The 21,396-nt window shown below is 41.9% G+C and overlaps 3 protein-coding genes across 3 annotated transcripts; 2 read left to right on the top strand and 1 right to left on the bottom strand.

Moving 5' to 3' along the window:
* Positions 1-1,529: 1,529 nt before the first annotated feature.
* Positions 1,530-6,215, bottom strand: LOC310858464 (3-mercaptopyruvate sulfurtransferase-like). Its single transcript, XM_083764583.1, has 2 exons — positions 5,538-6,215; positions 1,530-2,119 (listed from the first exon to the last, which is right to left on the bottom strand). The coding sequence occupies exons 1-2, from the start codon at positions 6,121-6,123 to the stop codon at positions 1,809-1,811; spliced, it is 897 nt and encodes a 298-aa protein (XP_083620709.1). The 5' UTR covers positions 6,124-6,215; the 3' UTR covers positions 1,530-1,808.
* Positions 6,216-6,746: 531 nt separating this feature from the next.
* Positions 6,747-10,298, top strand: rps19bp1 (ribosomal protein S19 binding protein 1). Its single transcript, XM_083765957.1, has 4 exons — positions 6,747-6,916; positions 8,396-8,581; positions 8,877-8,977; positions 9,372-10,298. Exons 1-4 carry the CDS (start codon positions 6,859-6,861, stop codon positions 9,516-9,518), a joined length of 492 nt encoding a protein of 163 aa, XP_083622083.1. The 5' UTR covers positions 6,747-6,858; the 3' UTR covers positions 9,519-10,298.
* A 2,863-nt stretch (positions 10,299-13,161) lies between these two features.
* On the top strand, positions 13,162-18,955 carry atf4a (activating transcription factor 4a). The gene is made up of 4 exons (XM_083764707.1): positions 13,162-13,300; positions 14,953-15,135; positions 15,425-15,709; positions 17,087-18,955. The coding sequence occupies exons 2-4, from the start codon at positions 15,084-15,086 to the stop codon at positions 18,088-18,090; spliced, it is 1,341 nt and encodes a 446-aa protein (XP_083620833.1). The 5' UTR covers positions 13,162-13,300; positions 14,953-15,083; the 3' UTR covers positions 18,091-18,955.
* Positions 18,956-21,396: the final 2,441 nt, after the last annotated feature.

Below are 21,396 nucleotides of genomic sequence, written 5' to 3'. Positions count from 1 at the left end.
ATGTTGTTAAGCACTTTGTGACTTTGTCTAAAATACACGTAAATAAAGTGTATTATTATTATTGATTTAGCACCCTGAACTTAAGTAAGATGTAGATGTATTAAGTGCATTGGTCCCTTAGTCTGATGTTTTGCTGCCCTCAAGTGGACAACCCTAAACTCAAGTTGTTCCAAACACTACATTCATATTTTGTCAGGAAGAAAATTGAACTGTAGCCTTTAAGTTGAGCATTATGTAATGGGGGAGGGGGGGTTGGGGGGTGCCTGTGGGACTCCTTATCTCCATCAAACACCACATAAGAGGACCTCATGCACAGCGAGATAACAGATAATAGGAGTAGCTTCAGATAAACCCAACACACACTTACAGGCAAATACAACCACACTCAAACACCAGACAAATGTATTACTATTGGTACCACTATGACCATTACTAAATTGCAGAGAGGTTTATGGCTTTGTATGGTTCCATTTGTCATATCCAAAAACAAAAACAATAAACTTTTTGTTATGAAACACACAACCTTTTACTTTCATTTCCTATGTAGAATTATTTGTAAAAGTTAGATCATCATTTTGTTCTAGGGTGACACCAGGGTTAATTTTATTTTGTGCAGCACAACCTCTGGCTTTTCCAAAGGCTATGTCCCTTTCCTCGGTGGAAAGTAGCTTTCAATGCACAAATTGGAATTTGCTCTTTGACCAGTTTTGTTCGACGTTTTTCGATCATACACTTTCAGCAACACTGCTACTTTTTATTCAACAGATTATTATTTGACACATTTACAGCTAATTTAACCCATTCTGACCTGAGATCAGATTCATTCATTCTACAGCTTGTAGATCTACTATTTTTAAATAGCTAAAGCATGACATGATGCCAACACCAAAATGGGTGCCCGGTCAGAATGGGTTAAAACATGTTTTTCTGTCACATACCTGTGTAGACCCTCTGTCAGGGACTCCTATCCGTTAGTTTAGTGAGTGAAAAAAAAACAATCCTGTGGTATGTTATTTATGATTGAATCGTGAATTTTCAATTCAAACCTTTATTTATTCTCAAAAGACATTGAGGTCACCCTCATTTGCAGTGTCGTCGAGATACATCATACAACATTTCAAAGCAATAAACAAAAACAAAAACAGAACAGCAACATTTCCTCATCACGTGATGTAGCACGCATGTTTAAAAACAGTTGCAGACACTTGGGGGCAAGTCTGCAATCAAATATTTAAATTGACCGTATGTTTTGGGAGAACAGATCTTTACTTTAACCCATTCTGAACGGGCACCCATTTTGGTGTTGGCATCATGTCATGCTTTAGCTATTGAAAAATAGCAGACCTACAAGCTCATATCGCGCCACCGAGTGGCGCGATACGAGCTTGTAGGTCTGCTATTTTTTGAAAAATCGAAGAACGACTGACATTTTTTAAATCTGATCTCAGGTCAGAATGGGTTAATAATGAAACTGTCAGGATGTAATAGACATTTTTTTAATCTGATCTCAGGTCAGAATGGGTTCATTCCACGTGGTTGGGGCACTAAAACAAAAGGCTGTTTTCCCCAAGTCTGTGTTTACATTTTGGACCTTTAGTGTGAGCCAGTGACTGGAGCGTGTCCTACAGGAGAGCTTTAATATACCCTCAGTGATGTTTAATTAATATACCTTCAGTGAATGATGCCTTCCGTATTAAATCGTAGTGCCCTTTTCCCAGGACCATAAGAAAAACACATGGATTCATTCAACATAATCCTTTGCTCTTCGGCTATTCTGTCATAGTGTTCATCAGCCAACCGTCATGTTCTCAGACAACCTTTGTGACGTGTTTTCCTCGTCCCTCAGAGATTACGTGCTCAGGTACGGCACGGGTGTACCACTCTGACCAGCCGCCATCGTATACTGCCACGTCTGGGTGTCCACACTCATGTGCAGTCAGTGCCACATGACCTGCTGTGACTGCCGAGCCACAGGAGACGCAGATTGGACGGCTAAGGTCGACCCCCGCCCGGCTAAACAAAGCCTTGAGTTCCTCTTTGGGCAAGAAGTGTCCTGACGGAGACAGGAAGGTGTTGAAGGGCAGGCTGATAGAACCAGGGATGTGGCCAGGTTCTATGTCTGTTGATTCAAACGAGAGAAAGAACAGTCAGCTGCTGTTTGTTTTTTTTTACATTTCACATTTTGTTCAGTTGCAGTATAGTATAAATTATGTATAGAACCACCCATTTCTCCTTTTTTAACATAACATAGAAAAATAGTACCACAATTTACTTAACAGACATTACGTTAAACAAACAAAAGAAAGTAAGACATAGTACACCACCGTTTTGATAAGATTAAAAATTCCAGGTTACGTCTTTTTACATTTTTCACATACTGTTCAATAAGGTAGGCCTACAGCTAGGGGTCAACTGCATCCAACACTGGAGACTGGCTAGCTGCAGGGTTATTAAAGTTAAATAAAACTAAGGCACTGTCCACATGTACAGTACATTGCTTTTTCCGACGTTCTGGCCTCTCATCTACACGCAAATGCACATTTGCATTGGTGTTTCTGTCTGCCAAGTCATAGTGTATCTTGCACATACCGGTATACACATTTTACTTTCCCCATATCTAGTATATGTTAGCATGATGTGTGTCATACCAGCGCTCATCATGATGCATGGGTGACCATGAAACTCCATGTGGCTGCGGTTTGAACTTTGAACTGCCTGTTGTCAGAACAGCAGCAGGGCATTTAGACCCCCTGGGCCCCCCAAGCTCCCTAGGTGTGATGTGTGGCACCTTTTAAGTTAAGGATGGCCATGTGACAGCTGTTTCATGACAACAGAAGCTCCCTAGGTGTGATGTGTGGCACCCTTTAAGTTAAGTTAAGGATGGCCATGTGACAGCTGTTTCATGACAACAGAAGCAGACACTTCAAGATACAGGCTGACTTAGAAGAAGATGGGCAGCTGCAGTCAACTCAGAATTAACACATTGGTGAAATGCTACTGACAATGCCTTAGTTTCAAGGCATGAATCGGATTGAATGTAAGGCAAACAAATACACAATGATACATTACATACAGTCTATAAATCTTGCCAGTTGACACCATACTGTACAGATGCCACAGCCACATGTCTCTGGTTATACTGGTAGTGATAGTGAACTATAACAAGGCTACTTAAAGGGAGAGAGCTCAGACCATGCTATGTTCTAGGAATCTAGCCAATTGTGATGGAAACTAACTAACTAATGCTGCAAAGCATTGGTAAAAATGTGGAATGCCCTTCCAACAAACATCAAAAAGTGCCATAAAAGAGCACCTGTCTGCAATTTGTGAAGAGTCCTAGAAAAGCCCTATAAGCCTATAACACCAAAAAGGACCCCACACGCTACCACCTGTCCCCGTCCCCCATTGTTCACTTATATACACTATGTTCATTATTTGCTACTAGTGTTGATTATGACTACTTGTTTATAATTGCATGTTTTTAAATGTTTAAAAGGTTTTTATAAACCGTACCGCTGTACAATCTGTCAACTTTTTCTATTTATTTCCTTTATTATATATTACTGTACATACTGTACATTCTGTACATTCAACAACAAGTGTATTTATTCCCATTATTGCATTACTGTATTGCACTCTGGTTGGACGCCACTATTCATTTCATTGTCAAAGTATTTGTATACTATGTGCAGTGACAATAAATTTAATCTAATCTAATCTAATCTAACTGTTAACAAAGTATTCAATCAATCAAAGTAAATGGGAGCCAGGTGGACAAGCGTATCATTAAATACTAATTTTGAATTATTGCACGCAACCTTGGTCAAATAATCGGTTCTGGTAATTGTGGTAAACAAAAGAAAACAACACACAATGTTTTCTGATCTTTTGTTTTTCGATGGCACACTACTATGTACACAAGGATGTATTAATTCTGTGTTGTTGTTTTTTTTTAACTCAACAGTGAATCAAGCGCCTGCATGATAATATGTAACCTGTAAAACAAAGTTGTAACAGCTGCCATATAGGTACTTTGAACCCACATAGTATATGTTTATGTACTTAACAGCATAGGCTGTATGTGATACTGTTTAACACGTAACAGTAGCAGTAGGTATACCGGTGCTTGTTATTACCATAAATATGAGACAAACCTTGCTTTCACCTTGAATTCAACCTTTTCAAAAACGGGAGATTTATTCTGGAACAACATTTGCAAGATATTTGCATGGGAAACGTGCAGAGTTCTATAGAAAATAAAGGGGGGGATACATTATTACACTTAGCTAAATTGTGCATAATGTGTTGGAGGAATTTCTGAGTCTTTGGGATGAGATAAGACCCTTATCTACATTGTACTGCCTGTAAAGATCAACAAGTCACACCCAAAGAACACTGAGTTAAAATATATGTGAATTCAGCTCACTTAATTTGAACTCCCATGCTATACTAACTACTGTGTGTGTGTGTGTGTGTGTGTGTGTGTGTGTGTGTGTGTGTGTGTGTGTGTGTGTGTGTGTGTGTGTGTGTGTGTGTGTGTGTGTGTGTGTGTGTGTGTGTGTGTGTGTGTGTGTGTGTGTGTGTGTGTGTGTGTGTGCGTGTGAGAGAGATAGTATGTACTGTGTGCACGTGCACTCGTGCATGTACAGTATGTGTGGAGTGTTTGTGTTCAAATGAGCTTGCACTTCAATGACTGTGCAAAAGGCATGGTGCGTGCTTGTCTTATGTCATGTGTTTGTATTCCTCTGGTTGACGTGTTTGCCCAGGGTAAACCGTCCTCGATCTGCCTACAACAACATGTAAGGAAGTCAAACCAATAAGAGTTTGCCTTGCTGTTTGATTGCAGCAATGTGTCTGTTACCTCGATGTAACCTCTCCTAATCAGGTCATTGATCAGCTTCAGTCTAAGGCAAGCAGCATGCAGTAAAAATGGTTAGCTCTCAGTTTTGCAGATGGGTTCCCAGATTGTCTCTCAGTCTACACGAGCTACATTGTTAGGCAGTTTGGTCGTGTTGGGGGCAAAGCAAATGGGTCCTCTGCTGCATGGCTGGAATCAGTGTCACTGCATTGATGGATAACTACCTGGAAAGTGATTTTTGTTTGTGGCCATATCAAACTGTAACTTAATAAGCTAAATGAATACCCAAATTACACATCAAATGTCCACACACACAGCGTGTGTCCATGGCAAGACTTGTCCATGTCATTTGAGAAAATGAAAATAATAATTATATATATGAAGAAGTATATCTGGGAGTTACATTCAGAATAAGCGTTTTGTAAAACCATTCTATTATATGATTACTGTTTGATATCATATTATTATGGTCAACTTCCACTAAAGAGGAAATCCTCTAACTAGTAATGTAACCAAGTCACAACAACACATGCAAACCACTTTTTCCACTTCATATTAGAACAGTTGATGAATGATGATAGTGATGATGACGCAGCGCTCCATCATCATCATCATCATCACCACAGTAATCAGCTCCATCATCATCAGACGCGTTAATTCTTAATTTTCTTATACTCACTATCTCTGGGTTCGGGATCTACGCCTCGGAACCGGCCTGATGGTCTTGCGTCCACCAACTGAAACGTCTTCGTTTCCACATTGTCCAGGACATCCTCATAGGTCTTGATCCAAGAACGGTTCAGCGAGGTCCTGAAGTTGAACTCGGTCGGCGTGGGTCTGACGTACTGGTCGCTTACTGGCAGACCCTCCCGTGCCCAGTCTCTGAGTCCCCCGTCCAGCAACGACACGGACCTGTGTCCGAACACCCGGAACATCCACCACACCCGGGGCGCGGCGAACGCGCCGAATTTGCTCGCGTCGTACACCACGACGTGCGTGTCGTTTTCAATACCCAAATTACCGACATAATCGGCAAAAACGTTCTCGGGTGGCAGCATGTGGTCATACGGAGACGTTAGATCACAGCACTGGTCTATGTCAAAGTACGCTGCACCCGGGATGTGCCTCTTTTTGAACTCGCCCTTGGCTTTGCGCTGCAGTTTGGGCAGATACCACGACGTGTCCAAGACGCGCATTTTCCCATGTCCCTTAATGGCTTCAGAGAGCCACTTTGAGGCGACGATGGATCTTGTTTGAAGCGTCATGGTCAAACTGACGAGGGAGGAAGCAAGGCGCTTATTAGCCCTATTGAAATGTAGTCTCTGATGGTAGCCTAGGTCCCGCAGGAAAAGTGGAGGAGATGTCGATGATGCCACAGTCCAGCTCCAGCAGTGAGTGAGGTGGTCAGGTGGAGAGAGGGCGCACCACATGCCAAGTCACTTCAATGGGGGCGTTGCCAACCTAAAGCCAACATGGGAAAGGGCAGTGACTTATAATGCATATGTTATGACTGTGTTCTGAAGCCTTTGATGTTGTTGTTGTTTTTTTTACAAACCTCAAGCAACTTTTCTGGAGTGGCAGCACTGGCAGGCAATGAAAGTGACAGCTGCTGTCACTTGACCACAAGACAGACACAGCCAGCTGGTCTTATAATCTTTAATAATGATATTTGGGATGATTTTGATAACAATATTATAGCTAATCATATTACAATTGGTTAAGAAAAAGTAATCTGAGATCATATTCATAATTTAATTTGGTTCGGTTCAAAGACCTCCTGATGGATCTCGGTGGAACCAGAGTGGAACCATAATATGGGTGGAACTGTGTGTGTGTTGGGCAATGTTTAGTATCCGGTTTGTTTCAATGATGCACCGCTCACCGGATGTTGATGGACTCGCGTGCTAGGAAAAAAACATGTGTGAAAGAAGCTGAATTAAAGTTGTAATTAAATTATATACAGTATATTCCCACTTAACAGTAGTAAATAATATAGCAGAATGTCGGCATCAATGATAAGACGAGGACTGGAATTGCTAAGCGATGACATCAAAAAAGGTAATCCTTTTTCTCTAGGCAAAATGTGTTAGTTTAGCCATGAGCAGTCATAGCGGGCATAGTCGCGAGTCCATTGCAGATTTACAAACATGCTGGCTTTTATTACTATAAAGGTAGTAGGACAACAGTCAGATTACGAGATCAGGGACAATTTAAGATATATGTACGAGTCTAGCCCTGATCGAATCGAGTCTGATTTTTGCTTTCATAGATACGAAAATGATAGTCTTCTTGATCCAAGGCTAATACGAGTCCAGTGACCACTGACCAGTCGCTTAAAAACGCCATGCAACTCCTTGTACTTGCAACCATTGTCCCAAATGGCAGTTGCGTTGGTGTGGTTGACAATAAAACGGTTTGTTGCAAGCAGTTGCGACTAGTTACAAGGAGTTGGTGTGGTTTCACTGGTTTGGGCTTAAGTGAATGCCAAACTAGCATTTAGCCTACACCAATGTGTATCACCAATAGGCTATAGGATGTTAATGGTATGGTCACACATTATGCTAATAACTCAAACTTTTAGTACATATTATTAGACACCTTTAGAAACATATTGGTGAAGAAATATGTCTTGGTAACGATTTAGTTCCCAGATTTTCATAGGTTTCTCTTACTAACGAATTGTAGGTACTGTTTTTCCACATGATTTGAAACGGAATATTCCTCTGAGGCGTCCCCCAAGTGGGGATTGGATTCATTTTGGGCATTGTCCTACTCCTCTCGCAACCCTAGCCTCAATTTGCAACTCTAGATTTTTTATAATGGGATGAATCTAGAGTTGCAATACCCTCCATTGACTCCCCATTCGTCCAATTTGCGTTTGCGATCTGCTTGTTTTAAACAATGTTAAACTCACCAACATTGCAGCTCTAGGCCAAACTTGAATTATTCTCTTTCAATCTGCCGAGCTTTTGTTTCATAAAAATCCACGTAGACATGTTATGAGCTACTTTCTGTCAAGAACTTCTGTGCAGGTCTGGTGATTCTTTTTCTATGTGTTGGAGTTTGGAAGCACTCGTTGAAGTCACTGAACAGCCCTGCTTCGAATTTGCACATAATGCAGGAGGCAGCAGTGTGACCCGTTCATAAAAACGAGTGCTTCCAAACTCCAACACTTAGAAAAAGAATAACCTGCACAGAATGTCTTTACAGAAAGTAGCTCATAACATGTCTATGGTGGATTTTTATGAAACAAAAGCTTGGCAGATTGAAAGAGGATAATTCAAGCTTGGCCTAGAGCTGCAATGTTGGTGAGTTTAACGTTGTTTAATACAAGCAGATCACAAACGCAAATTGGATGAATGAGGAGTCAATGGCGGGCGGGTATTGCAACTCTATTTGCAGTGACAAATATATCACCGTCCAACACTGCCAAACGAGCGCCCTGGATTCTAGCTTTAAAACCTGAAATTATGTGGGTATTATTTTTTTGTTTTTGAGAGAAACAATACAAATCTCCCTCTTACTTTTCCTATCCAGATGTCAGCAAGAGTAAGAAAAGTAATGCTAAGAAGCATCTACAGACTCCCAATAAGACGCGTGCCATGAAGCTGGTCAGCACCAACCGACACGGTGTCACGAAGCAGGTCAAACGGCTGCAGGGTCGCCTGGGTCCGGGCAAGAGCAAAGCTACTGTTAAAGACAAGAGGACCAAGTCTGCTGTGGGTAAGTGACATCATAAAGTTATTTTACCATTTTGATTCTATATATAATTGGTTGGTAGTCGGGCTTGTATTTCTGGCCTCTTTAGATAAATCTCCACTTTTCCTGTATCAGTTTATTGTTGCTAACCATATGAGTCAAATTCATCCATGGACTTTTAACCCAGCGACCCAATTCTGTGCATGTTATAACATTTGATGGAAATAGTAGAACTAGATTTGTTGTAAAGGGAGAGATTTAGCGTAGAGGGAGAAAATGGAGAGGAAATAGTAGACCTTTTTTTTTTTCTTTCACGCAGAGGAGTTCAGGAAGCACCAGACAAAGAGCCATTTGAGTGCAAACCTAAAGTACTTCCTGGGAACTGGTAGCATTAAAGCAAGAGATTCTGACACCATGAAGGTAAGGATTGGCGGCTAGTGTCCACTCGGCACCCCCCAGCTTTCTGAATTGCAACTGTACTGTAATCTTGTATTAGGTCATCACTAATGAAAAAGCACTAGTAAGCACTAGTGCCTATACATAACTGCTGTATTATGGCAATTTATTTTTCATGAATGCATACTCTGTGTCTCTCATGAATGCAATATTTCAGGAACTGATTAGAATTTGTTGATCAAAGGTTAAGATCACTGTAACCTTTTCTACATAATAGTATACCAGAGTACTTTGAGGCCAGTCTGGAGCCATGTGGAATTTATAAATTATAATCTTCATATTTGGGCTTAAAAAGAAAAAAAATAATAGTTTGATTTACTGTTGCACCCCCTAATACTTGGTCTCTGTCATCACTTAGATCCTGAATCACAACTCTGGAAGGCAGTCCAGGAACCGTCCAGACGCTTCCACCAAGGCACCAGAGCCAAAGTCCTTGTTCACAGAGGAGCAGTTTCAACAGTTCCAAAAGGAATACTTTGGCAGAACTGTGGAGGATGAGAAATAATAAGATGTCCTCAGTGGTATTAAATGCACATTGGAGATTCTGCTCTGTGAGAACAAGTAGTTCAAAGTGGGGCTTTGGACCAGACTGTATATATTTTCTTTTCTTTTAGGCTGCTGATTGGACCACAGAACTCGGTGAGACATGCGTTAGAAATTGCATAGCTACATGTATCAGGTGATGGATATTCTGTTCCTGGAGGTGTCTGTTTACTACTTTCATTTATTTGAAAGGACACAATATTATGCATTGCAGTACCCACAGCATTGAAGTGATGGTGATTTCACTCTCTTTGTGCTCACATTATTCACATATTCTTTACTTTTTAGCCACAAGAAAATGTTAGATTTTAAAGTTATGGCTTACACATCCTCCAGTTTGTTTCACTGAAAGAAATGACATGAAAAACATTACAATACCAAACAGAATGACCATTACCTTTCTAAAAGACCAAGAAGAGAGGAGAAGAAACACTTGTTGCTTTTTGTGTTTTTGATAATTTTCTCCCTTTTGTCTAAATGACATTCACTGTAAGGGACACTGTTAAAAATTGTAATAAAAAAGATGTATACAGACTAATTGTTAACAAAGGTCTCAGGTCATTCAGGATTGTTTATTTTCTTCAAAATAACGATCCTTTAAATGTGTACACTAACTATTGTTTTAATACATTTTCTTTAATAGGATAGGCATGGGGAAAGGAACTGGTTGGAATAACGTGTTCCTTCCATGCGCTACGTCCAACCAGGGAAACTCCCCCCTGTCAGGTGTAAAGGAGCAACTTGGACACTCGGGCATGAAGGAAGCATGAGTTCAAGTCCATTGCTCTCCCCTTGTCCCTCATATATGGGGAATAGGTTATAGGGAATAGCCCAGGATCACATTAGATGATTGACACAGGGGTGAAAAATGGGTTACAAAATCGTGGGATAAAAATATATATTAAAAAAGGGATAGGCATCTGAACTGCTGTATTCTTGAATATATGGTCATGCTATAGACAAGCACCTTAAAACAATATGCGGAGCTGGTGTGTTTCCTCTGATTTAATTGTCTGTGGTGGCTCAGCTACAGTCAACAGGAGATATACAGTATACACCACACAAAAATGAATCATTGTCTAGGGCTCTAGGCCTAGATGCCAGGGGTCAACCGATCTGCAGCTAAACCACTAGATTGATCAGTGCCAACATTATTTTGAACACTGACTGTAACACAGTATGACAAGGAAATAAGTATCCAATATTTTTCACATTTAACTATAATTCCCCTGGCCTGAACAGTGTATGGTGTATTGTATTGTAATCAGAAATCATTCTCTGCCCACTCTAAACCCCCTGCTACTTGACCTCTGCTGGCATCTCCAACTTTGGTTCTGAACTTATGCAAGTTCAGATATGCTATATAAATTACATACTACTAGTAGTCCATATCTAGACACCATTTCTGTTGCTTTGGGTATCCAACACAGGTCATTGCCACCTGTGGTTTGGGTCGGAGGAACATGGGTTTTCTCTCATTGACAATGACACCACAAGACATGAACAATCCTTTAGTTTATGATAACATTTCTTCTGCAGTGTCCAAACTATTGCTATTCTCAGATTTTCTCCAAAGGGAATGTCAGGAGAGAGTGTACACGCCACGGCAATTAATTACACTTTAAAGAAATACAGCCACAGTGCTCATAAAGAGAACTGTTATTTTGGCCCCCTCAAAATATACACTGCTGCTACTATTTATGGGTCTTGTAACAGAAGGTGGCATCCAGCATTTTGGCGTTGCTGCCAGCTGTCTTTGGGTTTATTTATTTAACAGGGACAATGCACATTAATCGACACGTCAGTTTTCACATCCATGCAAATGGGCCAGAGTTAACCAGAAGCTAAATTCCATCTGTAGTCCCTGAGCAGGCTTTTAAAAGTGGTAATAAAACTATCCATACAAAAACTTACCACGATACAATACCAAAAAACATGTAAACAGGGTACAGGGGACATTGACAGTGAAAATGTGAGAAGTGACACCAGTGACAAATGGAGCTGAGATTATGGTACTCATGATTGTAAATGTGGTTGCCTTTAAGCCATCTCTTAAGGTTAAATTTGAAGGTCAAATATTTGGAGGTCTCTTTCTTCTGTAGGGAGACTGTTCCAGTGATCTGATGGGAGGAGGCTCTAACAGAGAAGACTTTTACATAATGGCTTGTTTCCACTGGGGTCCCTTTGTACTAGTCAATTCATCGAAAAATAATGGATATTAAATAATAGACCATTATTATTATTATCTGTCCATATTGTATTGGCAACTAGATGGATTGTTAGAAGCAAGAAAGTTAAATGTGTATCAGTAATAGGGAATATTAGGCTGTAAAGTGTAACAATATTGAAATACGTTACTTTAATACCAAGTCCAAGACCAAGACATGTCTTGCTAAGGAATATTTCTGATCATATTCCGTGACTTTAACGGTATGATTTTTATAACCTATCGACAGAGGTTCTGCTCGCCTCCATGTGCGCAAAGTTGAGGTTTTAAAGTTACCTCAGCAAAGACCTGAGCGGTAGCCTATTAAGGAACTCTGAACAGAACCTTTTCCCTTTTCGCCACCAGAGAGCAGTCTTGACTATAAACCTGTAACGTAAAACGTGCGTCAAACCCATAATTATGATCAAACCTTGATGTCTCTTTTAGCTCTCTGAGCTTTTCGCTTTTATTTAATTTAAATAAAGTAAAATGGAAAGATGTCAGCCCAAAGCCTGGTGTTTGTATAGACTTTAACTGGATTATCATTACCAATTAAATGCAATAGGCCAACGATATACGATACGATTATATGATATTCATTGTGTGTGTGTGTGTGTGTGTGTGTGTGTGTGTGTGTGTGTGTGTGTGTGTGTGTGTGTGTGTGTGTGTGTGTGTGTGTGTGTGTGTGTGTGAGAGAGAGAGAGAGAACATTGGATCGTTTTGTTTTTTGATTGATTGATTTAAATATTTATTAACAGTTTGCTGAATTTACAGTACATTTCAAGCACAAACTCAATACAAAGACTGTTAACTGTGAGTGGACGACCCAATTAAGCATTACACTTGTTTACAACAGGGTCCACATTGTTCAATTCATCAAAACATTTAGAGACATACAAATAGACATTTCTATGTAGCTAAAGTACAGAACAGGAATTCATCATATAGGAAGCAAAAAGGGAAAAGATACATATACAGTGACGGGAAAAGGGGGGGTGTGTTAGACTCCAACACGTCACAAAAGGATCCAATGTTTACATTTTGCATTTGACCTACATAACTGGCATGGTGTTTGGTGTACACTGTACAGACAGTGTGTTTCTTTCGAACTACGCCCTCCCACAGCTCCCTCCCCAAGGAAAGGACTATTGTTTCGCAACTATACTTTCTAACCAATCAGAGATAAGACAACGCGGAGTGATTTTGGGGTGTGCGTGTTTTGTGGGTCAGTGCAGTCCGCTTGAAGGAATGCTCATTAAGTGAGCACGTAGCCACCGCTCTCCTCGAGTGCGCCAACTTCACAAATGCAGCATGCCCTCAAATGTGACACGGCGGAAGGATACCCATGTCGGTGATGTGGTCATATATATGCAGTCATGTGACTCGCCCGGTGCATTCTCTGTTTTCATCACGCTAGAAGAGGTTGTGTTTGTTTTGAGTGTGAGGCTCAAAATGGCAGTGTAATCGCGGCTAATCGTGCAGCGGCAATAACCTCGCAGTGCAACGGCTTGCGCACTGGCTCTTTCAGGCAAAATGGCGTAAGTACAAGTTGATTTTGTGATTAGTTTAGTTAACAAATCGTGCCGGCGGGCCGAGCGTTAACTTGTTATTATTACATCTAACGACGTACAACAAATGAACAAAGAGTTGGTTGTAATTGTGCACTGCACGGGCCGTGTGGTGTGGGTATATGGGTATATTTTGATGAATTGAACAATGTGGACCCTGTTGTAAACAAGTGTAATGCTTAATTGGGTCGTCCACTCACAGTTGACAGTCTTTGTATTGAGTTAAATGTACTGTAAATTCTACAAACTGTTCAATCAATCAATCAATCAATATGTCGTGTTTGCGCTTTGGTGATGGTGGAGGAGGAGTAGTTTTAACGTTACTTAACCTGAAATCGTCCTAGTTAGTGGTTTGTTTATTTATATAATTCCCTAGTAGTACGGTAACGCGCATCGAAATCGAAATCGAAGATCTTCAAGCTCACAACGCGTCGCGGTGCAACGCGTTGAGAGCTTGTAGATCGGCTGTTTTCCCACGCTGCTACACCGTTTTACGGCGAAATCTTGACACCACCCGGCCGGCGTCTGGTCCGCCTGGTGGGCACGGACCGAGAAAGGGACATCATCACATGGTGTGATGTGTCCCCTCACTGTCAAATGCCACAGTAAAATGTGTTGTAAATGATATGTCTGGTGCAACAGAGAATCAATACAATATTTAAAATATGAAGCGTGAAGTTCATATTCAGTGTTGACAACGTGGCATCCAAAATGGCGCGTAATGTCCCGGCTCAGCGGCGGGTTCGCCTCCCTCCCTCCCACTCACAGTCACACCATGACAGATGGCTCCTCTGTGTTGTGGAGAAATGGCGGTTGCCCCCTCCGGCCTGTCTCTGTCTCCATGGTGAGTCATTGGGGAGGCGGAGCTACCGACCAAAACCATGACCAAATTAGGAGATGTTATGCCCCGGTGGAGGCGGAGTTGTTTCCCATCAACGCCTTTCCATTGAAGGGATCAGATGGAAATAGCCTCACTAAACTAAACTCACACGAATAACTCGTCATGGGGAAAGTAGGCTACACACCACAGGCATACCGTGCACACTTCATGCTTAGTGTTGTCACATTAATTTGTGTCAGTGGAATGTGAGTCACGTAAACCAGATAACAAATGCACAAGATTATCTTATGACTATATCTTGTGAAACCTGTGGCACTAGATTCAATTTTAGTAACACGTTAAGGTTTTTCGACTGTATTGATAAAATGTCATATTTGTGTTTTGCGCTATTGATAATGTATAGACATGTTCTATCCCTTAAATCTCATTGTCCATGTATAAAGTAAACATGTAGGTTAATATAACCCATTCTGAACGGGCACCCATTTTGGTGTTGGCATCATGTTATGCTTTAGCTATTTAAAAATAGCAGATCTACAAGCTCATATCGCGCCACCGAGTGGCGCGATACGAGCTTGTAGGTCTGCTATTTTTGGAAAAAATCGAAGAACGCCTGACATTTTTAGAATCTGATCTCAGGTCAGAATGGGTTAATCAGACCAGTGTGTGTCCAGTGGAAACCTCGTATGAATCTGATCTCAGGTCAGAATGGGATAATAATGTGCCTAATTTTTCATCATGATTGACCCGCCTTCCACCTTATCCACTCTTTTCCATTCAGGTCTCTCCCGGCAACCACCCTCAGCTTTGCTGCCGTCGACAGCAGGACCGGACCAGTCGACTTGATAACGTCGTCGGACACTCCATTGTTTTTATTGACTCATTCACAACTACCACTGACCAGCAGCAGCCATGACTCTGAGCTCCCAACTAGCTTTGGAGGACGTGGGGGACCTGTTCTTAGGTTGGTATTCAAAGTGAAATGTCCAGCACAACACACCACACATAAAATATGCATAGTGGCATCATGTGAAAAAAGAAAAGATCTAGTCATTAGGTGAACTATGTCAATCAGATTTGTATCTGGAAATCAGTTGTTCATTTTATTTGGGTTGTGATCAAAACCATTAAAATGAAGTACATGGCTGTAGGCCATTATGAATTGAATTAAATAGTCAAAGGAGCATGACATCTTGGGGATGGGGCTTGATGTCTTTAGTCCATCTTCCAAACTGTCATTTGTTCCGCCACAGGGCCCTCATTTCTGATGGCTGACCCCATGGGGCCCCTTCTGGACCAAGATGAAGAGGAAGCTCTCTCTCCCCCCTCCTTCATAGAAGGGAGGGCGGCATCTTCGCCTTCCCACTCTTTTTCCTCCTATGCCTCCTCCCCTGTCTCTTTTTCCTCCCCACCACCCTCTCCCCCTCCCACCTATCCCCTGTTCGTGGGAACCAAGGCCAGGGAGGACTCCCTGTCCTTCCCCTGGTTTGGTGCCAGCGACCTGCTCGATGCTGACGTCAGAGCAGACAATGGCAAAGGTGAGAGTTTATATATATATATATATATATAACATCAGGAAAGTAGAAACAAGGTAGCACATACACTTTTTTAATGTTAACCCATTCTGACCTGAGATCAGATTCATACGAGGTTTCCACTGGACACACACTGGTCTGATGAACCCATTCTGACCTGAGATCAGATTCTAAAAATGTCAGTCGTTCTTCGATTTTTCAAAAATGGCAGACCTACAAGCTCGTAGCGCGCCACTCGGTGGCGCGATATGAGCTTGTAGATCTGCTATTTTTCAATAGCTAAAGCATAACATGATGCTGACACCAAAATGGGTGCCCGGTCAGAATGGGTTAAATATATCAGGAAAGTAGAAACAAGGTAGCACATACACTTTTTTAATGTTAAATCAAGTGTTTTGTCAATTTAGTAATGAGGGGGGGACGGAACCATTAAAAAGGCACACTCACACTGCTCTTTGAAAGGCATTTTATTAATTTTTATTTTTTTCACTGTTTTGTTTATTCAAGACTCAGCGTATACAGTAAATCAAGCAAAATGACAGTATATGTGACACACCCATACAAAACATATCAAAGAAATAACATGTACATATATAAATGTTGTGAACACCATACACAAAATATTGTGGCAGCATCAAAAAAAATAAAAAGTTGCATAGTCATATGCTAACATGGAAGCGACATTGATAACCACATAAACCTGAACCAAGTTTTAAAACAAAAACAAGACAAACATACGACAAGACAAGACAAGAGGGTTTGGTCTCAAAGAACACGCCACGATGGACAATCATTTGCCACGTGTCGTAATAAAGGTCTTGAGGCAAAGACATTTGAAACCGTTTCCCAGCATTTCAGGTTAGACGACTGATGATGTGGGTGTTTGGTGATTCTGTGGTTTACACTGGCATGATGATTTTACACATGGGAGCCACACCTCAAATTACAATGATGGAACATACTAGTTCAGACAGGTTCTGTAAAATGTGTTAATCTCTCACAATTCCCCGGGGGGGCTTCTTGTTTTCTGAACTATCTTCGTTCATCAGTGTTTGTTGGACCTTTTTTATATAAGCAGTAGCTTAACTGTACAACACAAAGCCAAAGGCTTTCCGGCACCCTAGATATACGATACGAAACAATAACTAGTACCTGAAATCTTATATTCTGTGTTTGAGGTTAGTTATTCAATAACGAGTACGAAAAATATGATACTATTCATATCTGAGTAGTCATCACGGTACATGATATTCATCTCCTTGTTTATCGCTGTAGCATGTGACTCCACACGGTACATGATATTCATCTCCGGTTTGTTCCTGTAGCATGTGACTCCAACTACAGTAAGTAATGTTCTGTGTTGCCTCTCTTTGTCAGCAGAGGATGCGTTCACAGGCATGGACTGGATGACAGAGAAAATTGATCTGAGCGACTTTGACTTGGATTCTCTCATCGGCTCCTGTGCCTCAGATGGGCCCGCCAGCTCTCCCGAGGAACTCCTGGCTTCCCTCAACTCCCACATGGATCTGGAGATGGACACCTTTGATACATCCATCCCTGCCACACATGATGGTCTGTCACTGCCCGACCTCCCCATGGAGTTCCCTCACGCTGTTGCAGCTGAGGTGAAGCAGCAAGAGGTGGCTCCCGAGCAAGAGGTTGTCGTGAAGTCAGAGCCCTCCTCGCAGACTCCCCCTCAGTCTCCCCACTCTCTTGTCTACACGTTGGACTTGGAGCTGGGGAGTGAAGTGGATGTCTTGGAAGCAGGGAAGGCCACCTCAACCATCGCTGTCATCCCAGATCCTAGTGGAAATGTTCAGACCGCCACTCCCATTGTGATCGCACTCCCCACAACAACCACCCACTTTGTGCTGGTCCTCACCCCTAAAGATGAATCCACCCACGTCCCTCCCCCCGAGTCGGTGAACATAGCCTCTCCCGCATCCAATGATTGCGACAGTGACTCTGGCATCGAGTCTATACCCAGTTCACCTCCACAGATCCCTTCTCCTCCTCCGAATTCTTCCGCATCTCCCTCAGCAGCCGGTTCTTCCAGAACCAAGCCCTACTCCAAGCCGGAGCCCACCACCGCCCACAATCCCAAAGCCCCACGAGTCAAGTCTGTGTCTGGTGCGCCCAAGGTGGTGGAGAAAAAAATCAAGAAGATGGAGCAGAACAAGACAGCGGCCACTCGCTACCGGCAAAAGAAGCGGGTGGAACAGGAAGTGCTGGTTTCAGAGTGCACTGTGCTGGAGAAGAAAAACGACGTGCTGCGTGACAAGGCAGAGTCCATCAGCAGAGAGATCCAGTATCTCACGGACCTGATGGAGGAAGTCCGCAATGCCAAGCACCGTCGCAGCAAGACGACCAGCACCGTGGCCTAGTCATGGATGAAGCATCACATTTCTGCTCCCATTCTAGAATATCCTAGCAAATAACTCCATGTAGTTGTAGTTTATACTATTTAGGGGTTAAAGTTTGATTATGCTTAGTTGTGCACGGGTGTTGATCACCGAAAATAGCAACAAGCTTACAACACGTCACGTTGCGACACCCGTGGGTAACTAAGTGTAATTTAGGCTTGAGTTGGGCTGCAGTCATGTATGGTAGTGGTAGTATGCTAGTGTGGGTGATTGAAACTTTCGAGTGGCCAGAAAATGATGTAGGGGGGAGATTAATGATGAAAGAACAGGAAGGTTGATGAGATTACTACGGTACTTATGTAGAGAACGGGGAGAGAGGTCGTTAGTGGAAGCATCGGTACATGCTGGTCTCTGTCTCTCGTTCCCTGTACGCACTGACACTGTCATATAACATCTTGCACTAACAGGTAGCGTTTGTAATAGTTTGTAGGCTAGGCATGTGAAAGATGAGTTTACTGAATGACTATACTCCATACCGATATGTGGCCAGACTCCACCTCACCAAATTGCAAAACATACGGTAATTAAAAGAAGTGACCGCCCTATTACCCTTTCAACTCCCTTTTTACCTCTTCTAATTCTAATTTCTTAATTTCCTCTGAGCTTAAGTCCAGAAAGGGGCCTCATTTATTTAAGAATTTGTTACACTGAACTTGTTTTGGCAAATTTTGTTTGTACATAGTTCCTCCTGCTTTCTGATTGTGGTTTTTATTTAATGCTGGATAAGGCTTTAATGTCGTAGTCAACCACTTTCTTAGTTCCAAGTGTTTGGCTTGTATAATGCTTTGCGTCTGTTTTTCTATTAAATATCTATACTAAGGTGAAAGCTTGTATACTTTATTACTGAGCTTATCTAATTGACACATGATGAAATCCACTAATACAGTTATTGCCGTTTCCATGCGGAACAACATCACTGCACTACACAGGAATTGTATAGAGTAGTTCTTACTATAGTACAAATATTTGTCTCCACCAGCCGAAGGCATGGGGGGAGAGTATGTTTTGCACTCCGTCCGTCCGTCCGTCCGTCCGTGTGTCCGTCCGTCCGTGTGTCCGTCCGTCCGTGACCAGCTAATCTCAGCCACCGTTAACCCGGTCGACGCCAAATTTTGCACACACACTCCCTGGATGCCAACCATGAACCTCTGCCCCAAACTTTCCAGAACGGCCTGTTATAGCGCCACCAGGAGGCCGCTTTGTGCAAAACAAGTTTTTTCACAGTACACCTACAGATTTTGTCCAAACATCACGCAAATTGGTACACAGTCTCTCTACAGCCATTCAACCAAACCGGTCTTTCAGATTTCTCAGACTCCATCCTGATTGGTTAAGATTGGCTTCCAAAGTTCACAGGAGTGCTCAGTTTCAAACAAAATGCTGCAAATCATGAACACATCGCGTGATTTCCGTGAAATTGTGCACGCACATTTCCACTAGGCCGAGGACGAAATGCCACATGAACAATTTCAACTCAGCCTCAAGGTGGCGCTATAACTGGCCGAAAAGTGTTTTTACCTCTAACTGCACGGATCTGTGGATAACCTGGTGGAGACCTGTGCCCAGAAGGGCACTTTTTCTAGTTGTAGCATGGTATTTGGATAGGTCAAGGCATGTCAGTAGCTTCTGCTTCTAATTTACACATGTAATTTTAGCACTAGTCATTTTAAACAAATTGGTACGGGAAAACGTTTCTAGATTATAGTACAGGTCTTCCGGTCCCTCATAGGAAACATGTGAAACTGGTTGACAGTTAAACTGTCCGTGGCTTCCGGGTAAAACCCCAAACCCAGCCAGTTTAGTCAAAGAATTGAGGAAAGGGACGGCTTCGTAAACGTCCTTTGTGCTGGGTCTTTTTATCTCTTTTTTTTTTTATTATCTAACCAGACAGCCCATAAGGACCTGGTGTTAGGAGCTCCGCCTTCTGTTTTTTATCTCAAACCAGATGGCTCATAATAATGCTCGCCTCGGTTCCATTTTCTGTTTTGTCTAAAACCAGACATCCCATAATAAACGCCCTGGTGCTAGGTCCCTTTTCGGTTTAGTGTGTGTGAACTGTGAACCAGGTGTGTGTTGGAGAGGGGGGGGTGGGAACCAGAGAAAACATTTGAGTCTGCCAGCCAGGGTCTACTCCACAGTATGTATGTTAGATGTCTGAGGAGAGAGCTGAGTGGGTTGGGTTTCTGGTGAGAGAAGTGTTAGTGCGATAGTCTGTGTGTAGTTGGTGTCAGCATAATACTGTCGAGCAGCTGTGTAAATGTATCCTCATTCCGACCTCAGCAGTAAAAGACTAACTGGATGTGTACGCATACACACAAACTCCTACAGACGGTCAAATTCCAGAGTAGTGAGGCCCTCCAAATGCTGAACGGATAGATAAGAATAGCTGCCCAAGCTATTGACAAAAGTGATAGTATTTGAATAACTGCTTTCTAAATAGTACTAGTAGTAGTACTAATTTTGGAGATTTTTCTGCGTGGATTCTAAATGTATCTGTAGTAACTGTTTTTCATTGTGTGTAGTTTTTCTTTAACCCATTCTGACCGGGCACCCATTTTGGTGTCGGCATCATGTTATGCTTTAGATCTTGAAAAATAGCAGATCTACAAGCTCATATCGCGCCACCGAGTGGCGCGATACGAGCTTGTAGGTCTGCTATTTTAGAAAAATTTAAGAACGACTGACATTTCTAGAATCTGATCTCAGGTCAGAATGGGTTAAGCAAATGTATGCCCCTTGAACCTAACCCAACTCTATGGAGACACATGAAATGAAAGAGAACTTATAAATTATAAATGACACGGATAGAGGGTGAAAAATACAGTGTGTCTTATGTATACAAGAGGACAGGCAAATGTTCAAGGGAAGCACAGATACAATAAAAAAAAGACACTGTCTATAAACAAGAGAGAATAAAGAAAGTAAGAAATATAGGTAGGACATGGGAGTGAAATGAGGGCCAGTCTTATGAAGTTATTATAACCAAGGCCTTCTGTCTTTTGTGATAAGTAGAACCATGTGATAAGCACACAGGCCTACAATGTGAACTCCTGCTAGTATTCAGTTAACTCAGAACATGTACAAGTAACCAATAGGAGCGTCCCATTTGGTTACACTTAAACACTCAGTTACAAACGAATGAATTAACACTGAGGATTTCACTGTACTGTGTGCACTGCACTGTAGAGTCAGCAAAAGTAATTAATTAATTACCATTTCCCCAATTACATTTAGTCCATTCAGAATTCTTTATATACTACTATCTAC

This window comes from Protomyctophum parallelum, assembly GCF_964188405.1.
Source record: "Protomyctophum parallelum genome assembly, chromosome: 5".
Taxonomy (NCBI): Eukaryota; Metazoa; Chordata; class Actinopteri; order Myctophiformes; family Myctophidae; genus Protomyctophum; species Protomyctophum parallelum.
Note: the sequence above shows the minus strand (reverse complement) of the source record. Positions and strands in the feature narration are given on the sequence as shown.